We start from the raw sequence: 26,372 nt of genomic DNA on the forward strand, positions 1-26,372 counted from the left end.
TGCAGTCTTTGGCGCTACCGCGATCTTAAAACCACTGCAAACGCTCCATTTTCCCGCGAAAGTAAATCCTCGCAAACTTAATGCATTTACAGTCTGATCCTCTTGGGATGGGTGGTTTTCACAAGACATACATATAGCAGGATACACTGTGAAGTCTACATCATACATCAAGTAATGTAGATATCACGGATATGTTTTCAAATTAGAAAGCTTGGCTTCGTTGCAATTGAATTATAAACCTTTGAAATTGTATATGTCAATACTTGTGAAAGTAAGTGTAATTGTGCTGCTCTGTTATTCGTAGAAAGTATGTAGGATTGCAGTGGGCCCGTATTATTTGTTTGTAAACTTGTATGCAGGTCATTTCTACGACCAACCCATTGTTATTGGCATCAACAGTTTGATTTTTACATTTCAATGAAGCATCCATGCTTGTAGTTAATTGATAATGGCATATTTAAGCATGTTTAAAGAAAGAGTTATAACAATGTCCTATTCACGTTTGATGATCCTGAAAAGACTTTTCATGTCTTATTTGAAAAATTGGGTTACAATTGAATGATTTATTTGGCAAGCATATTCTAATAACCTGAAGACAGCTGCGATATGAGAGTAGCCACAGAGCTGTTATGTTTCTATTAGGCCTCTAGTTGCTAGAGATGATGATATACTAATTTTGGGGGCTGGGGACTCATTGCCTTCCCATCTGTTGTGCAGACTGTGTGATAAAACAGGTCATTATCATAATGGAACGGGTTATTAATCATGCATGGGGCGTTTATTAGCAGCCTTGCCTTGCCTAACCTTGGAAATAATTCTATTTATAACGTAGAAATGATAGTAGTGCTGGGCTATGTCCCCATTTTATATGATGGTAAACACAGTATATACACAACACTGTATAACTATAAGATGTTTTTAAAAAATGTGAAGAAACACATTTTTTTGTTACAAAATTTGCAAGATAAACCAGAATTGCAATTTTGAGTTGAGGTATTGTAGTCATGTTTGCCCTAGAAAGGATGAGTTTTTGTACAAATCCAGGGTCAAAAGTGCTCCACTTCCAGACAGATAGCTGGATATGGATCACATAATCAATGATTATCAAATTAGTATGCTACAGGAAAGATCCCTTCATCTTTGATTTTTCGCACAAAATTTGATTTTTATATTTTTGTGAGGTTTTATGTTTGACGATGTAAAACTAATGTGGTTATAATGAAAAACTGATCATCTGTAATAACTGAAAACATCCAGAATATTGGACTTGTCAAAGCTGAATATCAAAGTGACAACAGCTGGTGATATTTGCTAACATGTCTGTGTATGTGTAAACAATATTCAAACAACCAAACCAAACTTTGCATTTCTAATTACATGGATATTTAATAAACCTCATTGAAATAAAACTGATAAATACTCTAACAACTAGAACTCCAATTTAAAAGGGAAGCATGTATATCATTTTTACAGAAAAAAAATCATGTGAGTTATACTTTGTTTTCTTGCTGTAAAAGAAATTGCAACCAACATTATATTATAAGTTGGGGTGTCCATGCTTTGTGCTGTATGTTGGTTGTTTCCTGCGACCCAGTTATCTGGACAGGTGACCTGACAGGTCATTTTTTCCCACCCTGGGTCAGCTGGGGGTTGAAGGTCATGTGTCCCACAGAGTAGGTCAGGTTCAGGACAGGACAGGCTTTATACTGCAGGGAGTGAGTTGCTGATATTATCTATCAGGATAGTGCATTTCCAGCTGATCAGAAGGCAATTGTCTATACAAGTATTTAAGTAAGAGATAACAAAGTATTCTCAGGACATGCAAAGTGGTGGTGTTTGTACAAAGTTGAAATTGTAGCTTTGTTGTTGATAATGAATCAGCAGTGGTTATATTGTGCATCAGGCTTTTAGCCAGGCATGCGTCAATGCGTCATCTGGACGCACTTTACTTAGAATAACAAGAAATTTGATGCCCCTGGACGCCCTATACTGGGGGAAAATCCTCGGACAAGCATGACATTCAGATTGACCAGGGATGCTACCAGGTCATCTGTGGTCACAGTCTTCTATTGTGACATCTGTAACAGTATTTTTGCCTCTTTGGATACCTTAGAATGCACTGTTTTAACTTAAAATCATCAAAAACTCTGCACCATGGAAGGTGGATGCCCCCAGACCCCTTACAATAGTCACTTACCGCGACTCACCAATAAGTTTGGACTCCCTATTATGAAATCCTAGGTAAAAGCCTGTTGTGCATGTATGGCAAGTAAAGCTGATATGTTAGATCGAATAACGGTTTATTGGAAAATAGTGAGAAAGTGCTTGTAAAATCAGGCAATAAAGGATGATTTGGGCTACCTCTTTACTGGTTTTACATGGAACAAATGTGGTTTCATCCCAGTTGTTTCTGTTTGGTTGTCTTTGTTTGCAGGATGGTGAACAAATTGTATAGACTCATGAGCTTGTTGACTTCTTATGAAGTCTATGATAGACAGGGACATATCATACGTCATATATTCATGATTCATCTCTGCATTGATGTAATATTGTTTCACATTTGCTCCTTGTTATCTTGTAGTAGTCCGTAAAATTGTCAGGACAAAGCCATGTTAAATTTTATGAATTGTAGCTTATTTTGGAAAGCACTGTAAGCATGTCTTACCACTAGCTCTAGCCACGACGGACTGGTCTCCTGTTTTTGAAGCTGTTTCTGTGGAACAGAAAGCCAAGGCGTTGTACAGTCAGACCATGACCTTGGTAGACGACCATCTTCCTGTAAAAGCGTCCCTGGTACAGTCCTGTGACAAAAAATTGCTCAACGAGCGAGTCAAACGGATCATCAGGGAAAGAACAGCAGAGTTCAAACGGCATGGCAAGTCTGCTCGTACTAGACGTTATGTTTAACAGTGTTGTAACAGGTTTTTGTTGTATTTGTCAGCCCCAGGCTACATCAGAGCAGATGCGGATTGCCCAGATGATCTCAGACACAAGCACAGAGGACCCTCAGTGGCAGGAGAAAATCCAGCAGGTCAGACCAACTTCTCACCTCTCACTTTGTTAGAGAAAATTGTGGTAAAAAATCATGAGAAGCGGAATAAAGCTAACAAGACGTCACTAAGCCGGTCGTCTGTCCAATACAACTGCTTTTCCCTGGGTCATCTTGGGCAGGTTTGACTGTAGTGGCAACACAATGAAAATGTCAGTATGGGGATAAAAGTGACCATAAACTGCAGTTTACGAATAACACTTTGTAAAAACTTTTATGTGTATGACAACTTGCTCCAAAAGACAAATTTTTAGTAATCCTTACAAATTTTCTTTTTAAAAGTTATCATTGTACATTAAGAGTCAGTGCTTATGTAAGAAGCAATAAATGTATTGTTGTTGTTGTTTACCTCAGGTCCGTGATGTGACAGGCAGAGGATTGGACGAGGCAACGGTTGCGCTCCACGATTGTGACGGAGATGCGAACCGCGCCATCAACATGCTGCTGGAGGGGGAGCAGGACCAAGTGAGAACCTTTCCTCACTTTTTTATATTTCCTGAGAGGGGAAATATTCTTATTTTGTTCTTCTTTTTCTTTTGTCATGAGGGTTTAATGGATGCAACCATGTAATGGTTGTCTATGTTTGCATACCTGTGTTTACATACTTAGTGTGATTCTAAAATAGTTGTATTACATCTATATCACTAAAATGCACAAGGAGAAACTGATTTTTGTTAAGAACAATTTCGCATAATCCATTATATGCCAAAATGTTTCACAAAACATGTTTGCTATTGCAGTAATTCAATGAATGAATGAATCAAGTTGCATCATTTATGTTCATTTTTGGGCGATGCCTCAGTGGTGAGCCTAATGGTACAGCACTGTGCGATTAAGTTGACTTAAGGCAAATTACTTGGAGGGTAACATCCAGCATTTTCTGCAAAATGCTGCCTTTCTAGAATTGTGATTTTGTGTAGAATTTGTCATTATCAACATTACCCTTTGTAATCACCTCAGGCTAGTTGGCAGCCCTGGCTGTACATACTGAACAGCCAAACCAATAAAAAAAGTGTCTGCTGCTTTCATCATATGCAGTATTTGGCAAATCATTGTGAATTAGAATTCCTTCCTAGAATAGAATAATAATCATTTGTTAGAAAATGATTGTAGTTTCGGATAGTTACAGATTGTCATGAATAAACCAACCCTGTATCTGTTCCATCCCCAGGGAGAGTGGGAGACGGCAGGTAAGAAGAAGAGCCGCGGAGCTCCGTCCACACAGCGGGGGCTGGACTCTGGGCCGCCCGGGAAGGAGAACAGAGAGGAGTACCGGCGAGGACGGAACCGTGATGATCGGGACAGAGACGGGAGCTCCAGCCGAGGGAGGGGACCGCCACGCATGGCACGGGGTGGCGGACGGGGAGGATGTAAGTTAGGCAATACTCACACATACACGGATGTACACACACATACACATGCATACACACCCATACACACACACAACTTCACATACACATGCGTACACACACAAACACACATAACAGGTGAACGTACACACAACTTCACATACACATGCATACACGCGCGCACACACACACACACACACACGTACACACAACTTCATATACACATGCATACATGCACATACACACACACACACGTACACACAACTTCATATACACATACATACACACATGTACACAAACACACAACTTCACATACACATGCATACATGCACATACACACACACACGTACACACAACTTCATATACACATACATACACACATGTACACAAACACACAAGTTCACATACACATGCATACATGCACATACACACACACACGTACACACAACTTCATATACACATACATACACACATGTACACAAACACACAACTTCACATACACATGCATACACGCACATACACACACACGTACACACACAACTTCACATACACATACACAGACGTACACAAACACACAACTTCACATATACATGCATACACACATCTACACATGTGCACACACACAACTTCACGTACACATGCATACACACACGCACACGCACACACACACGCACATACACACGTACACACAACTTCATATACACATGCATACACACACACACACACACATGCTTACACACACACAACTTCATATACACATGCATACACACACACACATACACACGCATGTACGCACACTTAGTTCTTGATTTTCTGTGACAAAATTGATGTGCAGTAACTTCAGTTTACCTATAAAAGTGTAAATGCAATCCCGAGGGACGTGTTTGTCTTACAGCACGTCCGAGAGAGAACGGGATGGCAGAGGACAAGGAGGGCAGCAGAGACAGAGGCGGGCGGGGGCGCGGTGACAGGCGTAACCGTGGTGACAGGGATGGAGACAGGCGACCGGGCAGATTTGGTAAGTCATTAGTTTGTGTTCGCTCGTTACTCACTTCAGAGGAGTAATGCTGTCAGCTCACAAGTTGTATCATAAGCAGCACCACTTTAGTACTTTCAATCTTAAACCCCTTGCCCTGCTGAGGTAGCTGTATGCACCAAATTTGTATTGGTTAGTGGGTCAGGGCTGAAAATATTTTCCATCCCAGAATATACTGTAAATGCAGAAACTTTCGCGGTGGTTTACTATTCGCAGTTTTCACGGTGGCCGCTTCACTGCAAACTTAAAACCACCGTGAACATTTTTCCATGGCAGTAAGAGACTACAGTGCATGATGCTACCGCGAACTTAAAACCACCGCAAAAAGTCATTTTTTCCTGCTACCACGAAATTAAATCCCCTTGAACTTAAATGTATTTACAGTAGTTCAGTTTAGAGTATTTTACAAGTAGGAGCAGATTTCATGAATAAGGAATAAACAGAAGTATTATTTATTTCTGTTAAGGACTCTGTTTAGTGACTTTAACTGACATTTTAAAATCCTATCTCCATTCACAACACTAACTTCGACTTTAGAAACTTGTTTTGACTGTAGAAACTTGGTAAGAATGATTATCAACTCTCCTTTACTTCGCTCTTGTTATTTTCTTGGATCAGTAGCGACAAAATGTGTGAACGCGTGCTATGACTTGTTCATTTTCTAATCGGTGCAAGATCTGGTCAACTGATTTTTTTAGGTCCGTTAGGACCGGTCCAACGAGACAAACTGGTTTTGTACCAGTCATCCCTAACCCACGTGCTTCATTATACATGTCCATCTAATGTTAGGGATTGAAGTGACTGACATGTATCCATCTTGTTCTTGTGATTGCAAAGATTGGAAAATGTCCATCTAGTCTTAGTTTTTGCAGTGCTTGACATGTGTTCATTTAGTGTTAGTGATTGCAGTGATTGACACATATTCATCTAGTGTTAGTGATTGACACATATCCATCTAGTGTTAGTGATTGCAGTGATTGACACATATCCATCTAGTGTTAGTGATTGCAGTGATTGACACATATCCATCTAGTGTTAGTGATTGCAGTGATTGACACATATTCATCTAGTGTTAGTGATTGACACATATCCATCTAGTGTTAGTGATTGCAGTGATTGACACATATCCATCTAGTGTTAGTGATTGCAGTGATTGACACATATCCATCTAGTGTTAGTGATTGCAGTGATTGACACATATTCATCTAGTGTTAGTGATTGACACATATCCATCTAGTGTTAGTGATTGCAGTGATTGACACATATCCATCTAGTGTTAGTGATTGCAGTGATTGACACATATCCATCTAGACTTGCCCAGTGATGACAGAAAGACGCGTTATGCTGAGGCTGAGGAAGGGCCCGGTGCCGTGGACAGATCCCGCCGTTTCCGCTCCACATTTTGTTCACAGTTTGCGTTGTTCCAACCTTCCGAACTTCCTTTCTCTTGATTTTGCTTTGCTGGCCTTGGTTCTTGTTTTCCTGATCTCAGTCTGCCCTACTGTTTTTATGTTGGGGATCTGTTCCAGTGCTGAGGCAGTGGTCCGATGAGCACACAACATAATGGACTGAGGGCAAGGATACTGTCCATCTGTTGTTGTCCTGCTTGTGTGTCGTTCTTGTTCCATTTGTGCACTGTTGTTGCCCTACCTCTTCAATATGGTGTGTTGTAGTGTTTGTGATCACACTTACTTACTTTCAATATGGTCGTACTTTTACAGACTGTTTTTGTGCAGATGGCCTCAAGGTCTTGCACGCCCCAACCATGCTTGCGCCATGCTCACATTTGTATTGTCGATGTGGGTATGATAACGTAAATCATGTTGAATGTTTCTATGGGGTTATATTTGCCATACCTTGAAAGACAACCATTTTCAAGGAGAACTAAATTTAACACATGCAACAGTTCCTTGGTAATTACTGTTTGCTGAGGTGAAACTGTTGAAACATTTTGCAAATCGGTAGCTTTGAAATTTCCAATCATTTTTTTTTTAATCATAACAGTTGCCATTTTGTAGCCATTAGGGTGGTGTGGGAGATTTCATGTCCAACACCACATAGAGGCAATTTTATTGGAAGCACAACTATATCACTAGTAGTAACAAACTGCAGCAATTCCCCACATGTCCAACTCTGGTACTAACGCCACCCTTCACGGGGTACCCCATTGGTCTCCACAGGTCACATGAATGGCCCGTCTCGGCCAGGCAGAGGAGGGTTCGGGAGGCCCAGACATGACGGACCAAAGATAGGGTACGTCTCTGTCGAGTTACTTTTTACAACAGGGAAACACGGATGCTACTGTGAAGTATGCCTGGTTTAGGAAGAGTATGCACAGTTATTTAGAGGCCCATGTCTATCATGCACATTAAACATTTGCATGTCAATAGTTGGTTCAAAAGTTTTTAGAAGTTACTAAGGAGTTAATAAATATAAAGGAACTTTTCTTCACCAGTGATGAAAGATGCTATGTGTCCAGTTACTCAAGTAACTTTTGTATGGTGTACATTATTGTGATAAGTCAGGTAATTTTACCTTCTGCAGTACGTTCAATCCTGATGAGATAAAGACAGAGAAGACGTCAGACATATGGCCTAACACTGAGTCAGGTGAGAGACTTTCCCGATGTCCTACATTTTTTTATTTGCTTTCCTTGCCAATTACACAATTCATTCATGCATTGATGTCAGGCTTTTAGCCATGCACGCGCCAAGGCGTTATCTGGACACACTTTTCTTAGAATAACAAGAAATTTGAGGCACTGGACGCCCTTACACTGGGGAGAAAATCCTCTTCTACTGTGACCTCCGTAACAGTATTTTTGCCTGTTAGGATACCTTAGAATGCACTATTTTAACTTGAGATCATCAAAAACTTTGCACCATTTAAGGTGGATGCACCCGGACCCCCCTACAATAGTCGCTTACAGCGACTCACCAGTAAATTTGAACTCCGTATAGTGAAATACTAGCTAAAAGCCTGATTGATGTGTAAAGTTTGGTAAAAAATGTTCAGTCCATAGAAAGCTCACAGTCTGTTGTTGCTTCTTCTGGAAATGGAACAGTGGCTTGGGTACTTATCAAGAAGTTCAATTGAATAGTAAAGGAAATTTCTGCCAACTTGCAAAGTTGCAGCTTAAAGCATAAATGGAGCCCTGTTTTTGTTAACGAGGTACCTTCCCGTCTGACTGAGCACCCCTGCTCATTAGAGTGGTTTGTTCCAGGTACGTGGAACCCGGACCAGATCGAGACACAGGAGGACTGGGGTGCTGACGGAGACTGGACCGGAGATGTCAGTATTCCGCACTATTAGGGTTTTCAGTTTTCCTAGGCTCTGGGTTACAAGAAAACATTTTGCTGAAATCAAGTATGAACTTAAACACTAAGTATGAGGGGAAGTCAGTACCCTAGAACACACGGTTTCAGGGTACAGTCTCCTAGCTTGTTTTTCTTCTTCATATTTTCTTGCTTGTTTTCATAAAATGTCTAAGAACCGTGGAATTTGATGTTTTTTGTGGCCATATTTCTTTTCTTAATGTTGATATGTCTAGTTTAGTGTAGTCATAAACTTTGTTTTGCCCTATTCTGACTGCCCAGTGATGCGAACCATGCCTGGAGGTTGGTCTGACCGGCGGGCAACCAAAGGGCTCCCCTCCCCTCCACCCCACCCCACCTTCTCCTTAGTTCCCATGGTAACCCCCCACCCCTCCCACGTCCATCCCCAGCCCTGAGGTTGCCTTGGTACAGACAGTTGGCCGATGACTCAGAGATTATGAGAGCTGAGGGCAGTCAGAATCTTACAACTTCAATCACAAAGCTGGTGTGTAGTCTGCTTGCTTTGAGAAGAATAGTTGATGAAAATGTTTTTGAATTGATGTGCAGCTGTCGGAGAGTAAGGTGTTCACACCTAGTGCACCTGTGGCCAATCCTGAACCCATCAGAAGCACGCCGTACCAGGGAGAGAGGTGAGAAGTCTAGTTTCTTTCTTTAAGGACAAGCAGTTGTCCCAAGGGATGTTGTAAACAAACGCATATTTTACTTAGGCCGTGTTGATATATCTATATGGACAACGTCTGTGGGAACTCCCTCTGGGAACTTAAGCGAGCATACGAATAAAAAAAAGAAAAGTTGCATTCATAATGAAGTCTATTTTGAATGTGTGAAAAATGATTTGACACACAGGAATTTATATTCTGAACAATAGATTGTTCATTTTTATTATTTCATTATCTTCTTGCACTTTTAATTTACTTTGGCATTTTATGACATTAATGTCAGTTTTTCAATATTTTTCAATTGACGGTTTATTTCTTACATCAGCTCTGTACGGTTTACAGTATGGTCGAAAACTTTTTTTTTTGGAAACGGGATAAACATTGCACACCAATGTCAGCCATATAATCAAATTAACATGGCACTTCAGCTGCATAGAAAAGACTCAGCTTGATTTTAGTGGGTTTTGTTAGATATGCTGAATTGATTTTGGTTCACATGATGAAATAGCTTTCTTTACTTCCCAATTTATGTTCTTCTGAGTTGTCGTGAAGCTATCTGGCTTGCCACTGATGAACCAATAATCAATTCATTAAGACAGTCTACTACAGTTGACATATAGGACAATAGTCATAGATCCTTAAACAATGGGATGGATTATGGTGTTAGTACAAATCTGGTTATACTGTAAATCTCGTAATATTCGCAGGTAAGTTTCTGCAATGCCTCTCAGCAGCAAAATTATGACACCAGTACTATGTGTTTTTGTGCTTAAGTATTGACTTTGTTCGCGAAGTTCAGCCAAGAAGAAGATTATGTCAACTGTTAACTTACTGCAACAAAATTTAAAAAATTTACAGTAGTCTCAGTCATAACCAGTCTAGGCTGTGCTGATGGTTTGAAATTTTTTCTTCCCCATGTTTGGATCCTGTTCCTCACAGAATCGACCTGGCAAAGCTGTTGAACCCGAACGGTGGCTCGACGGGCTCGGCAGAGACGAACGGTCCGCAGTCGTACGGTCCTATGGGGGACAACATGAACAAGCTTGGGGCGGCGCCGTCACAGGGTCTACATCAGGTAGATTTCCTTCGTCAGTTGCAGGTAACCTGTGGTCCTACACGCCTCCCTTCCTGTGGAAACTCCCACCTGTCCCTCTTCTGTGTTCCTCTGTGTGGCCTGCACAGCCATTAGGCACCTGTCAAGGCATCTCCCAGAGGGGAGGGGCACAGCCAGCCACGCAGGGTCTATGTTTAACACAAATCTGTAATAAAGACTAAAAGCAAGATATCCAAAATTTTTTTAGAGCTAATCAGATCAGTGAAAGTTAGGTACAAAAGATCATCATGAAGATGATACATTCGGCCATGACAGCTCAGTGTTGTAGGAGTGATGTTAGCACATCAAAGCAGAGGAAAGACATTTTGTGACAGTAGAATTTCTCAGCCTTGGCAATGCAGCACCAGAACTGTTCTGGGGAGGAACTTTGACAGGTCTCTAGTGTATCATGGAGTAAAGGATCTGCTGAGCAATGGATTATGTAGTCTGGAATCTGGACCAACTGAATGATAATCCCAGTTCCTTGATTCTCAATTGTATGTTGCCTATATTTAAGATAGATGAGATGGTTTTTAACTAATACCCGTGTTTGTTTAACTTCTTTTAGATGTTTCCCCACCTAAGAGTGATTAGGCCTTACTAACCACATGTTGTAAAGGTTGACTTGTGGATCTTGATTATCAAGTTGTTAACATCAGACATTGTGTGCATGTCTAAGTTCTGTTACGGTTCAGGAAGACTCAGAAATAAACCTTACTGAAGATAGAATCTTCTGCCCATGTAACATGTAACCCAACCAGTGTCTGATCTGTCTCCAGGGTTTACCTTTTCAAAGGCATGGCTGGAGTAGGAGATTATTGCACATCTACAGCCTTGAGTTGCCCTTGATTAAGACATTAAATGTCATCACAATGTTTAGGAGTTATATAAGTTACATTGCTTTCTGAGTATGTTTGTCTCCACAGGCAAACATTATGCCCTGCAGCTGAGTGTATAGTAAAATTGTGTTTAAGGTTTTCCAGCTGGGATGCACCTTGTCTCAACAGATGGGTTGCTTATAGGAAGGTTAACCGTGGTTGTGTAACAAAAACATGACTTGTGAGGTCCAGATTATTGTGGGCAGAAAGTTGCAAGTTTGTCTGACGTTGTTTTTACAGCAGGGGTCGAGCTCGCTGGGGATGACATCACTGGGTACGTCGCTGGGCACGTCCATCGGGAGTTCCATGCCGTCAATGACGTTCTCACAGCAGCAGAACCAGGCTCCCGAGTCACAGGTACCCTCCCCAACAGTACCCCCCCTAAACAGTGTGGCTCGTCACACACACACACACACACACACACACACACACACACACACACACACACACACACACACACACCAGCAGAACCAGGCTCCCGAGTCACAGGTACCCTCCCCAACAGTACCCCCCCTCACAGTATCCCTCTTGCCACACACACACACACACACACACACACACACACACACACACACACACAGCAGCAGAACCTGGCTCCCGAGTCAAAGGTACCCTCCCCAACAGTACCCCCCTAAACAGTATCCCTCCTGCCACACACACACACACACACACACACAAAAACACACACACACACACACAGTAGCAGAACCAGGCTCCCAAGTCACAGGTACCCTCCCCAACAGTACCCTCCCCAACAGTATCCTCCTAAACAGTATCCCTCCTGCCTTACAGACACACACACACACACACACAGAAAAAAAAAACACACACACACAGCAGCAGAACCAGGCTCCCGAGTCACAGGTACCCTCCCCAACAGTATCCTCCTAAACAGTATCCCTCCTGACACACACGCACACACACACAGCAGCAGCAGAACCAGGCTCCCGAGTCACAGGTACCCTCCCCAACAGTATCCTCCTAAACAGTATCCCTCCTCACACACACACACACACACACACACACACGCACACACACACACAGCAGCAGAACCAAGCTCCCGAGTCACAGGTACCCTCCCCAACAGTATCCTCCTAAACAGTATCCTCCTAAACAGTATCCCTCCTGCCACACACACGCACACACGCACACACACACACACACACACAGCAGCAGAACCAGGCTCCCGAGTCACAGGTACCCTCCCCAACAGTATCCTCCTAAACAGTATCCCTCCTGCCACACACACACACACACACACACACACACACACACACACACGCACGCAGAACCAGGCTCCCGAGTCACAGGTACCCTCCCCAACAGTACCCCCCTAAACAGTACCCGTCCCCCCTAAACAATACCCACACACCCCTTTAAAGTATCCACACCCCCTAAACCAGGCTGATCAACAACCCCCTCCCAGAACACCCCTCTCACATGCATGTTAGATTCTGTGTTTTCCATTCCAAGCAGTTGCTCACAGAAGTTATATCTGCTATGCACATTTTTAGTCTAAGTGATTCTTCTGTTCACACAAGTTACAGCAAACAACTTTTTGTTGAATTCATTTGGTTCACATGATGTAATAGCTTTCTTAACTTCCCAATTTATGTTCTTCTGAGTTGTTGTGAAGTCACCTGGCTTGCCACTGATGAACCAATAATGAATGAATTCAATGATCACTACTAACATGACAGTAATGTTAGTTTGTTGAGTGTTACTGAGTTGTGTCTCCCCTCCCAAACCAGACGAGACCCAACCAGCTCCCCCCCAGCCTTCAGCAGGTGATCCAGCCTCCCTCGTCTGCAGCGCCGGGCAGCTCGCAGCCTCCCGTGCAGCCCCCGCTGTCCTCGGTACAGCCGGCGCTGTCCTCCGTCCCCCAGCCGCTGTCCTCGGCGCAGGTGGGGCCCAGGCAAGCCAAGCCGCCCAGGCGGAAGATGCCACCCCCATCCAAGGTGGGCAAGTCCGCTGTGAGTTCACTTGGGATACATTTGCCTTCTTACGGTTCAAACAAACCCTTTCAGTTTCTTGTGTGGTTTCTTAGGATTAAAGAACCAATGTTCTAAATGTTTACTACACTGTAGGTGTTAATGAGCTGTCACCTTTTCCACTGAAAACAACATAGTGTGTAAATCTCCAGATTCTGAAGTCACAGTTGCTAATCATATCCTAAAGCTTTTCACTAAGTCTGAGTGTGGATGTTTTTATCATTTCTCATCTGCATTACAGCCTTGAGCATGTTTTCTGTGATTGTTCTCCTTATGTTTGTCCAGAATCTGAAGTGTGTTTTGTTGGGGAGATTTGGTTGTAACTGGGAGGATGTTGGAAATGTGCATCATGTGCCGGATGTTCTCTTGAAATGCAGGAATGTCCAGGTTAGTAAGATTGTTCTGAAGTCTTAACTGACCCAGTAACTCCCTCTTACACCAGATCCCAGAGTCAGCAGTGGAGATGCCGGGAGGTTCCATGTACTCTGTGGACAGTCTGGACATCCAGTTTGGAGCCATGGACTTTGGTTCCGAGTCCACCTCCACAGCGCTGGACTTTGGGTTTGGAACGGACGGAACGAGCAGTTTGCTTGGAACGTCTAGTCTGGGTGTGTCCACATCGGGCGGAAGTAGACTGACGGCCACAAATACGTAAGACTTTTTTTGTCGGGTTTGGGTGTGAGTTCTTGTTTCAAGGCCTCTGCTGGAAACATGGAAAAAGCTTTCCTGTCATGAATTGATGTGCTTATAGACCCAAAAGTTCCAAAGCCTCTTTCATGTTTCTTACACAAAGAAGAAAATCCAAAATAGTGATCTGTGAAAGCTATTGGTAACTGCATTATATGACATGCGGAAAAGATTGCCAAACATTTAACAGTGCAATTTTAGTCTCCAGGGTCAGGACCACTTGTTGCAGAAAAAAAGCAATAGCATGCTTTGAGACAAGGGCTGTTGCTAAATGTTGGAATTCAAAGATGTGCTTGTGTGGGGTTCAAATGATGTCACAATTTTAACTTTCGTTCTTCTGAGAGTAATGAAGCCATTTCAGTCACTGATGAATCCCTACATGTACCCGCATGATTAAGTTTCGGTGGCCATGTGGACTTAACAAAACTTAATCTTTTCATTTCTTGGCACTATATAGAGACACAACGTACGGGTCAGGGTTTGTGGGGTCAGGGGTCAACGAGCAGTCGCTGCAGTCTATCATGTCCACGGGCTCCACCACGACGACCCAGACCACGCAGCCCGCGGTGGAGACGCCGTCCCCGAGGTCTGCTTACCAGTCTCCGCACCACACCCCGCAGAAGGACACATCCAAAGGCATTCAGGTAGGCAAGACAGATGCATCCTGAGGCATACATGTATTTAATATGCAAGACATGTAAAGGCCTGCAAAGTCATTCAGAAAGAGTTTTTGTAACAGTTCAGTTGTCGTCTTGTCGACATCTTTCTTTGCGCCCATTACTAATTTACTTCATCATGACGACAATGGTTTTGGTTCACATGATGAAATAGCTTTCTTTACTTCCCAATTTATGTTCCTCTGAGTTGTTGTGAAGTCACCTGGCTTGCCACTGATGAACCAATGTCATGACGATCACCCACTTGCTGTAGTTCAAACCATATGAACTCAGCATGAGATATGGTTGTATCTGTATGTGCATCACAAGGTGCTGAATCTTTTTTTTTGTCCATCGTATTGCCAAGGTTACGGGTCCAGAACCGATTCCCTTCCCCTCATCACAGATGGAGGGCAAGACTGGCCCCCTGGTGGGGTCACAGAGGTCACAGCCCAGCGGCATGGACGGTACGTAACTTTAGTTAGTTCCTGTTTCTGTTCAACAGTGCACAAGATTCAGATGATGTTTTTGAACATTCAACTTTCCTTCAACTGAGTTTGTTGTGAAGTCATCTTGTACTAGACTGATGGATCTTGACTGTCTTTATTTTAATTGCAGAGAAATCTTGTCATTTGTATAGAACACATAGTACCTGTTATTCCTCACGTTTGGTCTTACAGTAGTCTTGTCAGTGTGCAAAGTACCCACTTGCACATTGCAACCACTTTTTGCTTGGTGCAACTTACTTCTAAACTCAGGTTGCACAGGGCGCAACTTTGATTTTGAGCCTCAGAACTCGATTTTCTTGTCAATTTACTTGGAAGAAATAAATGGAACGAGGCAGCTGTTTCATAGTAGTCAAACATGTCAATAATTGCAGATTTCTTGGCAGATGGACATTTTCAATAGTGAATTCTAGGTGGTGCAACTTGAAATTCAGTTGTGCAACCTAGTTTTTGCCCCAGGTTGCACACTGTGCAACCCGGCTCAGAAAAGTATATTGTACACTGATTGTTGTGAAATAGGCTGCAATAGTTCTGAAATTAAGGACAGGTAGACCTTAGACAATGTTAGAAGTTTAACTGAACACATAAGGAAGTTCCCGTTACTGTTTTCCCCTGCCAGCTCTGGGCTCCAACAAGAGTGAGCCGTCCCTGTCATCCCTGCCCCCACCACCAGGGGTCGCCACGTCAGCCTCCCAGCTGTCCTCCCACCAGGCAGTCTCCTCCGGCCTCTCAGGTGAGTTTGTTTGTGTGCGCTGTGGCAGGTTGGTTCAACTGTTGGCATCGTTCAGCAGCATTTGTAACTTAGCCGATGTAGAGTCAAGGATTGTTTTTGGCATGTGTGAGCATGCAGTTGCAGGGCTCAAAATACTTTTTTCTGCATACCCGCACTGGTGCAGGTAACATTGAAAATTACCTGCACCAGACAAATTTTATCTGTACCACTCTGAATTCAGGAAGTATGGATCATACTAAATTTGTTCAGGAACCATTGCTACTTTTCCTTCTATACTTTATAGGTGGTAATATTCAATGCAGCTAATGACAACCCATACACACGTAATTTATGTATAAAACCCAGTACATGGACCAGTGCCGGTTTGGTGCAGGTATACACCAGAAATACCTGCACAGCTCCAATTTTACCTGCACTAACCTGCATATGCAGGTGGTATTTCGAGCCCTGAGTTGTGTTTCTTTATGACTTGCATAAGGGGGAGAAAACAGTTATTTTTCAGTGGGGTGTTCTGTCAACTACTATAAACTGCTCCTGGAAAGTCGGGATCAAGTTTTGTTAGACGTTCCTTAAAATGTTCCTGGATTGTCAGGTATGTTTAGATGAAGGTTACAGAGATATTCGACACAAAAGTTAATCTCAAGCAACTGGATAAGGTTTGACAATGGTCAGATGTTTCTGACATCATTTGCGGATGCTACCTGAAACATCTGAACTTTTTCAAAACCATCCAGATGCTTAACTTAAGTGTCTGAACTAGGGCTGGGTACCGGTACAGCATACCGGTACAAAACTGTTTTTTCTTATTGGGCCAGTCCAGAAAAACTGGACATGAAAAAATTAGGTGGACCGGATGTTGGACCGATTAGAAAATTAAGAGATTAATTTATCAGGTATTCACACGTTTTGGCGCTTGCAGGTGGAAGAAAATAACAAGATTGAAGAAGAGTAGAGTTTATAGTAATTTCTACCAAGTTCTACAGCCAATCGTACAGGTGCAGTTAGCGTTGTAGGATTTTAAAACGCCAGTGTAAGTCGAATACTCCACTAAACGGATTTCTTTGTAGTGAAATGGACCATTGGTATGAGTCATACTGAATCAGGTCCAGGTTCAGGTCCGGAGCTGGACCTGATCCTTTGGACCTGAACCGGACCTGGACCTGAATTTTCTGTACCGGTACCCAACCCTAGTCTGAACTGTTGTCTGTGTCCCCAGGCTCATCGTACGCGCCCCACTCCACAACATCGCACTCATCAGCTCATCACAGCTACAGGGACACGAGTGGTAGTCACACCAACTCCATCCAGGGCTCTGCCATCAACTCCAACAAGCTGGGTGCTGGACTGAAGGACTCATCAGCGTATGACTCACAGCTCTCCAATCAGGTAGCTCCTTCATTCCTACAATATATGACTCACAGTTATTGTCCAATCAGGTAGCTCCATCATTTTTTACATTGAACAGCTCTCAGCTCTCATTTACTTAGGTAGCTTCATCTTCCCTACACTGTAGCACTCACAGCTCTTGTCCAATCAGGTAGCTTCATCCTTCCTGCACTTGCATATCTCAGTCTAATCAGGTAGCCTCATCCTTCCTTCACTATACAGCCCACAGCTCTCATCCAATCAGGTAGCTCCATCATTCCTACACTGGAGAACTCACAGCTCTCATCCAATCAGATAGCTTCATCCTCCCTTAAACTACAGTACAATTTACAGCTCTTGTCCAATCAGGTAGCTTCATCCTTCCTACACTACAGCTCACAGCTCTGGTCCAATCAGACAGCTTCATCCTCCCCACACTGTAGCACTCACAGCTCTTGTCCAATCAGGTAGCTCCATCCCATTTTTTTTAGTTTTTTTCAAGTCAGACGTATTGATGAATAGAATACATCCATTTCTTGATTTATGTTAAATAGCGTAGCAAATTGAGCTAGATATGTCTTTTTTTGTTTCCAGAGTTTGGTATGATTTGATAGATGCACCTCTCTGGTCTCCTAATGATGAGAGCTTTTCTGGGGTCTTCTGATACATGCATGATGCTGAGCTAAGCTGAGGGAGATGCAGATGATTTTTTAGTTTTGATATTTAGAAGGCAGTCTTTTAGATTTTTTTGCACCCAATTTTGTTGTAGTTACAAGAGCAGTAAACAGGGAGAGAACATGATCAGCAGTGTTCATAAAAAAACTGAGGCAGGAGTTTTTTTTAGAAGATTCACAGCTTCAAGCAAAGTACAACAAAGACAAAGTAAGCCTAAGAGTATGCTATATGGTATACATTGTTTTTATATTTAGTTGAAGATGTTTAAGTTGTACTAATACCCAAATTAGTGACAGTTATGATAGCTGTCCACAGAAAGAGGGTTGAGAATAATTCTGATAAGAAAAGTTTGATAGTAAAGCTTGTAGGCCAGGTGACAAGAACACTGACACTGGTCTGTTCCAGCCTTCCCTGGATCACATGAGCCACTCGATGGCGGGGAGTCACACCACGGGCGGGAGCACCTCGGTACAGAGCAGCACGGTCCAGTCTACGGGATCCACCGGCCTCACGTCAGCGCTGGGACTCACTACGACGGGATCTGTCACCTCCACAACAGCGCCATCGCTCAAGGGGTCGCTAGGCACCACGGGTGAGACGGTTTGCAGACATACGGTCTGTGTGTGAAACCTGCATTTGAATTAAAGTTGTTGGTAGCATTATGTTGTGCAGGTGTTTCTGATGTTAACCTGCAGTGGTAAATGCACTAGGAAGGGCTGAAATTCATTTTCAGGAATAAGATAAAGTAGAATGTCAGCAAAACCCGTGCACAAAAATATTGTTGCACTGGTACACCCATAGTAAAAACAATTAGGTGTGAGGCTCGTATTTTGGGTACGCAAAAGTGTACTTGCACCTAGTATTTCCAGCCCTGACTACTGTAGGTACCTGTTTTTTGCCGAACTGCTTTAAAAAGTTCACAGTTGCATACAGATCTAAGATTTGAGATGGTTCAAGATTCAGATGATGTTTTACAACATTCAACTTTCCTTCAACTGAGTTTGTTGTGAAGTCAACTTGTACCAGTCTGATGAATCTTGCCCAAACATGTTATGATTTGTAAGAAACATACGACTCCAGCCATAGTTCAGACTTGTCTAACTGCTGTGGTTTCTGTCTTCTCTTGCCCACAGGACATCATGTTGTCTCGAGTGTTTCTCAACCTCATAATGCCGCCCCTTTTCCAGGTAAAGCCCCTCCGAACCTCCCTCCCGGCGTGGGCCTCCTGCACAACCAGTATCTCATCGGGCCCGGCACCGCCGGCATGCTTCCAGCTTACGTAAGTTCCTACAGGGCAGGCAAGGGTTACACATTCTGCAGAGCCACCTACCAGTTCTCAGCAGTATGACAGCAAAATAGGGAAATTTCTGTGGTCAAAGTTTTCTGAAATAGAACTATTGTCAGCATATTTGGATTTGGAGAAAAATTAGATTTTATGTAAAAAGGGGTTCTAAAATAAAGGAGAAGAGTGTAAAGTTGATTTCTTGATTGGGATGAAGGATACCCACAAACACTGTCGTGCTGCTTGAACCCATTCTTTATTCTTGGCACAAAGGCAACTTGATTGTTTATCATTCTTTGCTACATGTTGTATATATGTGGTGATAGTTTTCTTCATGTATATTGTACTGTATGAACCCCAAATCGGTTTCCAGTGACTTGATTTGTGCAAACTTTCAAAATTGGTGGGACTTTTTTTCTTTTTATCACTGAAATAAAAGCCAACAAGGCTCATGCTGCCCCCTGAGAATGATCTTGCTGAAAAGGATCTAAAGGGTTTATTTTTTGCATCTCCCAGTGTGTTGACTGCTGCAAACACAAGTTCCTGTGTTACAGATGCTTTTGTTCTAACACAGAACAAAGGTAACTGTCACCACATTTCTTGTGTCAGTTCATTCTGGGTATTTGTTGCAAAGATCAGCCTATGCTTTTGGAATGAAAAGTTTGATTATCCAAACTTGTGAAAGCATATAACTTGAATGCCACCTACAATAGAAACAGACTTTGCAAATAAAAGCTTGATTTTGTAAGTCTGAAGTTAAGTTGCTAAAATGAATTAAAACTGTATAGTGTCTAGAACGCCCAAGATGTTTTTTTTTGCAAATGACAATTCTTTGTATCTGTGGAAGATGCTGGTTTGGCACTAGAATGGATTCTCCTGCATGCATACATGCATATACCTTCACATTGAAAGAAACCCAACATTGTTGCTATTGGTGGTTAATTTTGCATCATATCATAAGCAAATGTACTTTAAAGGAAATTGAAGTCTTAAAGGGAAATTTGTTTGGTTCCTATTTACACAACTGGCTGTACAAGAAGCCAGGTAGCCTTTATTATGAAGTATCCAAATCAAGTTACAAACCAGTATCCCCTGTAGCAACAAGAGGGCAGTGTATTTTTATGTGATGTAGATGTGAATATGAATTGTGTACAGCTTCCACGTTTGCCAAACGTTCCTGAGGTTTAAAACATGTTTGCATCATGCCAACAATCACTCAGAAAAATCTGTTCTGATATTTTTCATATTTTGATATGAGTGGAACATTGAACATTACTTGGTGTAACTAGAAACTCAGGATGCAAGCAGAACCACTAGACTCCGGAGATGTTTGCTGTGGGCCAGTTGTGCTGTAGTGTGTTGTGCTTTAGTCTACCATGTATTTTTAAAAGAAGAGGAGAGGAAAGGAGTGTGAAATTTCAGGACTGATGGCGCCGATTCATTGTTGGGATTTCTCCATCTCTTCTTTTCCTAGGGTTTTTTTAACTGGCCTCAAAACGCAGCTCGAATGGCTGCCCAAAGCCAGGTGAATGAGAGTAACACACAGCTTTTTCATATCCTTCGGCTTTTGCAACTTAATCACGACTGCTGGCTCCTTCCAACATTGCCAGAGTTCTTGCTCCAAGCAGTACTGTAAATCATGTTGTTAAAGTGATGTTATTCTTTGCAGATTTTTCCAAAATTATGGGAGCTTTTTCTAAGGAAACCCTACTGCTGTCACAGAGTGTGGCAACAGGATTTTGAAAAGCTGTGTCAGAAATTTCAGAAGCGTTCGCTGTAATAGCTTGATTTACAGTAAGCTTCCATGCCCCTACTAACCAGGCTGCTGATTGGTGACTTTCTTGATTTGTTGCTGCCCATTGGTGGCTACTGATCGGTCGCTACCAACCGGTGGCTGCTGATTGATGACTACCCCGTTTGGTGGCCACTGATTGGTGACTACCCATTGGTGGCTTCCAATAGGTGGCTTCCGATTGGTGGTTGCCAATTGATAGCTGCCAATCAGTGGCTGCTTGCATGCGACCCAGGGGGCTACTTTTTGGTAGTGGCATAAACTAGTACTTTATACCATATTTTTTGTCAAGCATATCACATATTCTCTGCATACAGTATTTTCTCTAGTTGCCACACCTTTAACTGCTTTGTAGAAGGCTCTATTGTTACATTGTATATGTAGAAAAAAATCTGAATTATAGAAGGCAACTGATGTGCAGATGTTAATTGTGTGGATTTTCTAGAGGAGATAGCGTGTGTCAGCTCTAAGGTTATATGCCGGCTACTTTTTATTTTGACATTTTCCTGAGTTTGAGAACCCTGTTGTTAGCGCTGTGTAGATAGAGCGCTGAGTCAGTCTGTATCAACAGAGGGTCAGAGTGGTGTTGCACAAATTCCGGAGATGAAGCACTGGAAATACTCTACAACAAAATAACCCTGCCTTAAATTACTTTTTGTCTGTACATTTGTAGGGAATCAAGGCAATTTAAACTCAAATATGAAAAATTGTTTAGCCTTTCTACCCTTCAATATAAATTACTTGCATCAATTTGGACTTAGCTCATATTTTATTGGATTCCAAAATGAAGTTTTACTGTGAAAGAAAATTGCAAATTGCCCAAGTTTAGATATTAAGTTGCCAGCATCTTGCACTGGTTTAAGAAAATGCAGCATCTCTGTTTGCTTAGCCCTACCCAGGGCTTGTGTGTAACACCGCTCCTTACCTGCAGCTAGGTGACGGGTACCACAGTCATGGGCACGTCCTGGTTTCATCCTCTGTCTCTTCTCTCCTTCTGTCCCTCCCAGCATCAGCCCATCTACAGTTTTGAAGACATGCAGGTGTTGCAGTCCAGAATGCCCATGGTGAGGACTGACATTTTTTTAAATTTATTTCAACATAATTGATTTGGATTTTTCCAGTAAAAGGTTTTCTGTAGTATCCTACCTGATGATGTTGTTAAACTTTCGTTCTACTGACACCTGTCTGAAAGAACAATCTTCAACTGAAGGATGAACAAGGTAATGTTGTCAACATAACATCATATTGTTCAAACGTTAGGTGTGATAGGCCATTCTGTGTAATATATCCAGCTACTGCTGTGACACATGCCTTTGAAGCTGGTGTGTTAATCCAAAGGGCAGTTACACCAGCTATATAGATACAGACATAGTGAAAACTGTTTAGATATCAGTAACTTTAATTCTCAGTTGTTTATTTGTTGTTTCTCGGATTTCCCAACCCTTTTTTTTTGCAATTTAAAAAAAAATTCAAGTTGATGGCCACACTATGTTCTCACTAAAAATTCTGCGAATCTAGTCGAAGACAAATTTCATGGTCTACTTTGATGTCATTCATCATCATCATTCACTGCATTCTGCATCTATAGTGTTTGTAAAGTCCTGTCAAATTAATATCTGACTATCATTCCATTGTTTTTATTTGGCATTTCCATTGTGGAAAATGTATTTCATGTAAGAGTCAATTGTTTATAATTTTGCCGAATCACAATGTACTTGTTTCTCGCCAGGCGGGGTACGCGTATGATATGCAGTTCCAGCCTCCCACAACGTTAACTGGAAGGGACGGGACGCTGCCAGCGTATTCAGGTGAGGAAACTGACAGCAGTAGGTTTGAAAGGAAAACTGGTTTCACTCCTCTGCCCTCATCTTAATGGATGAAACCAGCAGTGTTGTTCTGGGTATGATGTAAATCTTGTAATGTCTGACGTAGTTTTATTTTCATGTTCTTCGTTGACATCTCCACAAATTTCATGACATAGAAAGCATGAATCTCCATGTCTTACTTCTGTTTATTGTACAATATTGTTTCAACCGCAGGCACAGCTAAAATCTGTCTTCCCTGTCGTAAAATTGAATACCACAAAAAGAAAGAATTTTTTATTGGAATTGGTATCCACCCCTAATTTACACCAACCAGATTTAACATCTGCAAGTCATGTCCCACCCAGCAGGAAGGAAGTGTCAATGTTTCTGTTTGTCCCACCAGGCACAGATTCCAAGTTCACGCGAGGCGAGGCGTCGTCCCCGATCCCATCCTCGGTTGCCGGGCAACAACAGCAGCAACAGAGCACGCACCACGGTCAGACGCAGGCGTTCCTGAACCCCGCGGCCGGGATCCCGCCTGGGTATAACTACTCCATGCCGTTCTACCATGGCGTGGCGGGTATCGCGCCCACGGGATTCAACTACGGACCTGCCATGTTTGTGAGTCTTAGTTCATCTCTGTTGGTAGAATCATAGTTGAACTGTAATTTCCAACACACAAATTTTCTGTCTAACCGTTGGAAAGCTTTGAAACACTTTGCCTTTTGCAAACTGTCAATCTGTGATTCATATCATAATGCCAAACCTGTATTCTCTTAGTCTTACCTTCTCAAATTGCAACATGTGAATTTTTCTGCAATGGGTATTTCCAGCCTTGCTTAAGACATGTTTTCATCTTAGAAACTAACTTCAAACTCCACTGATTTCAACTTGCCAAAATTTTTGACTAGAGGGCTGTTCAGTTGAAAATCCAAATCTCTGCAAGTTCTAAGGTTTAAGTTCTAAGTTTAAGATATGTTCGTAAATGATATCTACAAACACATGAACTTTTCTACACGTTCTGTACAGATGGCACCTGCAACGAAGCAACACGGAGCGGGAACAGCAACAACGCAGTTCCAGCAACCAGGCGGCTACGGACAACCTGGCACACATGGTTACGGTACAGGTAGGTGGTTATGGTAATGCTGGTTGCAGTGTACCGATCTGACAGCCCGCCTCCTTTGAAATGTAGAAATGCAAAATGAAAACCTAAATATGCAAATAGTTGACTTGCATCCACTCTCTCATTGGTCAAACTTTGTAATTGCTATGTTATCATTGGTTAAGCTGCTGATTGTGAGGACAGTCAGGATCAGTCTGTTAGGACAACTGCAGCCACTCTGATAAGGTTCATGTCATTTGGAAGAACCTAGGTTTTGCTTTATCCATCATTACTGTGTAGTGAACGGAGAGATTAGACTTACAGGGCCCAGGTTTGTCGTAACCAGCATGGTTGTCAGCTTGCCAGGCTGAAAATGCTTGAAGGGCGGCACATGTACATGCAAGAGTCACTTCACCCAGAACCATTGTCAAGCCTTGCTCTACCATGCTCTTGCCACACTGATGTGGGTGATACAAAACACAAAAAATTCCTTCATTCCACGGCTCTTTGTACTAAGGCCACCCCATTTTGGTTTGTTGGATTTTGAAAAAAAAAGTCTGAGTGAAAGTCCTTACCTTGAGGTAATTTCACAGATTAAACATAGTAAAAGTGAAGTTTTCCTCATGAATTTTTGTGCTGAAATTTGGGTAGTACATGTTATATCAGAGAACCAACAGGATAGATCTCCCATACATGACAGATGGACCTGTTGGAAACCAGTCTGTGTTTAGGTCTCCCCTTCTATCTTAGTATGTTAGTAGCTGCTCGCCAACATTTGTTGTCTGCCCCCACCCTCAGGTTACGACGATCTGACGCAGACGCAGGATTTCACCAAGAGTGGTTACCCCTCCGGCACACAGACGGGCTCCAAGGGAACGGTCGGATCAACGGGCAAGGGTCAGAGTTTTGTCAAAGCATATATTTTAGACATTTGATAAGAACAGTAAAAAAAGCCCTTGAGATGTCAACTTTTGTAGATTTCCGAGTGTAACAAAAATAACGGTGCAGTGCCCTTGTTCCCCAGTTTGGGGAAAAATACCTTGGCATTGGTAGCATTTTATAAAAGCCTGGAGAATGTTATGTCCAATGATGTTAAGAGATTCTGAATGTTCTACAAATGATGTTAAATGTTGTCCGTTGTGCCCCCTGCAGGGTCGGTGAGTTCCGGCACGTCTGCGGGTTCAGACCTCAACATGTATGGCAAAACTCACCAGGTGTGCAAACACATTACATATATCTACTCTGTTTAGTGAAGTAAAGAGTTTTACCTTGTAGCATGTTATTACGAATATGTATGGAAAGACTCTGTGTTGTATAAATAAACTAGAACTTCTCAAATGTAGTACAAGTATGTAGTTTACACTGCTGGTTCTGATATTTGCCTTAACAGTGCCATGAAGCTCCTGAATTGATAGCTAACCTCACGAAAGTGGCAACAAATTCTCCAGAACCTTGTTTCACGACCAACTCCTACTGTACCAGTACCCTGTTAACTAATGTTAGATGATTGTTCCCCACAGTCGTTTGACAAGCAGGGATTCCCCGCCGGCACCCCCCCTCCGTTCAACCTGCCGCTGGCTACAGGTGGCCAGGGGGGCCCCCTCAACCCTGCGGCGGCCACCGGGTACCCCCACACGGCATTCATGACTCCCATGATGCCCCACCACACGCAGCACCACTCCCAGATTCCGCACCATCTTCTGCAGCAGGACGGACAGGTAGGCCAGGTTTATTGGCACACATTCAGGACCTGTTCATGACTTTGCTCTCGACCACTCCACCAAGGTTGGCACTGGGTTAAACCTGGCATCCATCCTATGATCACTTCCAAGTAGAGAATGACTTTCCAGACTTATTTTTTCAAAATTTTGGTGGTCGCAGAAGACCGTTAAAGACTAGTATGCAACCTCATCGAGCAGCTTCCAACCTCAGATAATCTTCCTCACGGCTAACTCCCAACCATGGTCTGGAGGTCATGGTTGGCTGTGTGTGACTAGGCTTTACCTGCATGACTGTCAGCTTGCCAGGCTTTCAATGCCTGAAGGGCACACATGTAAATGCTAGAGACACTTCACCCAGAACCATTGTCAAGCCTTGCTCTACCATGCTCTTGCCACACTGATGTGGGTGATACATTGTCATTTCACACCATTTCATAACATGAATTTGTTTTTCTGTTTAAGGTTTTGTTGGACCTGTATTTCCCACTGTTGTACTTAAAACAAGAGTTTCTACCATTACATTCTAACATTGTTGATGGACCAATCTAATCAAATTGAACATTTTTTTTCCACATTCTGTTTCTCAATAAACAGCTTTGTGTAAAGAATGTTTCAGCACTGCTGACTTCAGTTTGAAATGTCATTTTTCAATGTT

At 42.5% G+C, this 26,372-nt stretch overlaps 1 protein-coding gene and 1 non-coding gene across 12 annotated transcripts in view; both read left to right on the forward strand.

The window, feature by feature from the left end:
- The window catches only part of LOC118403472 (ubiquitin-associated protein 2-like), a 32,611-nt gene that overhangs the window by 2,825 nt on the left and 3,414 nt on the right, over window positions 1-26,372 (forward strand). For 3 of the 11 annotated variants that reach the window (XM_035802198.1, XM_035802204.1, XM_035802211.1), the window contains exons 3-28: window positions 2,942-3,031; window positions 3,404-3,514; window positions 4,221-4,419; window positions 5,294-5,416; window positions 7,615-7,687; window positions 7,979-8,043; window positions 8,643-8,725; window positions 9,316-9,398; window positions 10,368-10,527; window positions 11,640-11,756; window positions 13,151-13,372; window positions 13,833-14,041; window positions 14,535-14,721; window positions 15,101-15,200; window positions 15,859-15,972; window positions 17,189-17,358; window positions 18,418-18,604; window positions 19,146-19,291; window positions 20,769-20,819; window positions 22,094-22,150; window positions 22,816-22,894; window positions 23,295-23,512; window positions 23,921-24,020; window positions 24,795-24,893; window positions 25,149-25,210; window positions 25,517-25,714. In XM_035802198.1, coding sequence (XP_035658091.1) covers window positions 2,942-3,031; window positions 3,404-3,514; window positions 4,221-4,419; window positions 5,294-5,416; window positions 7,615-7,687; window positions 7,979-8,043; window positions 8,643-8,725; window positions 9,316-9,398; window positions 10,368-10,527; window positions 11,640-11,756; window positions 13,151-13,372; window positions 13,833-14,041; window positions 14,535-14,721; window positions 15,101-15,200; window positions 15,859-15,972; window positions 17,189-17,358; window positions 18,418-18,604; window positions 19,146-19,291; window positions 20,769-20,819; window positions 22,094-22,150; window positions 22,816-22,894; window positions 23,295-23,512; window positions 23,921-24,020; window positions 24,795-24,893; window positions 25,149-25,210; window positions 25,517-25,714 — 3,303 coding nt within the window. The remainder of the gene's footprint in view (window positions 1-2,941; window positions 3,032-3,403; window positions 3,515-4,220; window positions 4,420-5,293; window positions 5,417-7,614; window positions 7,688-7,978; window positions 8,044-8,642; window positions 8,726-9,315; window positions 9,399-10,367; window positions 10,528-11,639; window positions 11,757-13,150; window positions 13,373-13,832; window positions 14,042-14,534; window positions 14,722-15,100; window positions 15,201-15,858; window positions 15,973-17,188; window positions 17,359-18,417; window positions 18,605-19,145; window positions 19,292-20,768; window positions 20,820-22,093; window positions 22,151-22,815; window positions 22,895-23,294; window positions 23,513-23,920; window positions 24,021-24,794; window positions 24,894-25,148; window positions 25,211-25,516; window positions 25,715-26,372) is intronic. The other 8 variants (XM_035802232.1, XM_035802218.1, XM_035802242.1 and 5 more) reach the window with 8 other exon arrangements.
- LOC118410683 lies at window positions 14,380-14,450 on the forward strand. Its single transcript, XR_004830588.1, has one exon. It is a non-coding gene; the product is annotated as a small nucleolar RNA SNORD59 (small nucleolar RNA).

Source organism: Branchiostoma floridae, chromosome 2 (assembly GCF_000003815.2).
Source record: "Branchiostoma floridae strain S238N-H82 chromosome 2, Bfl_VNyyK, whole genome shotgun sequence".
NCBI lineage: Eukaryota > Metazoa > Chordata > Leptocardii > Amphioxiformes > Branchiostomatidae > Branchiostoma > Branchiostoma floridae.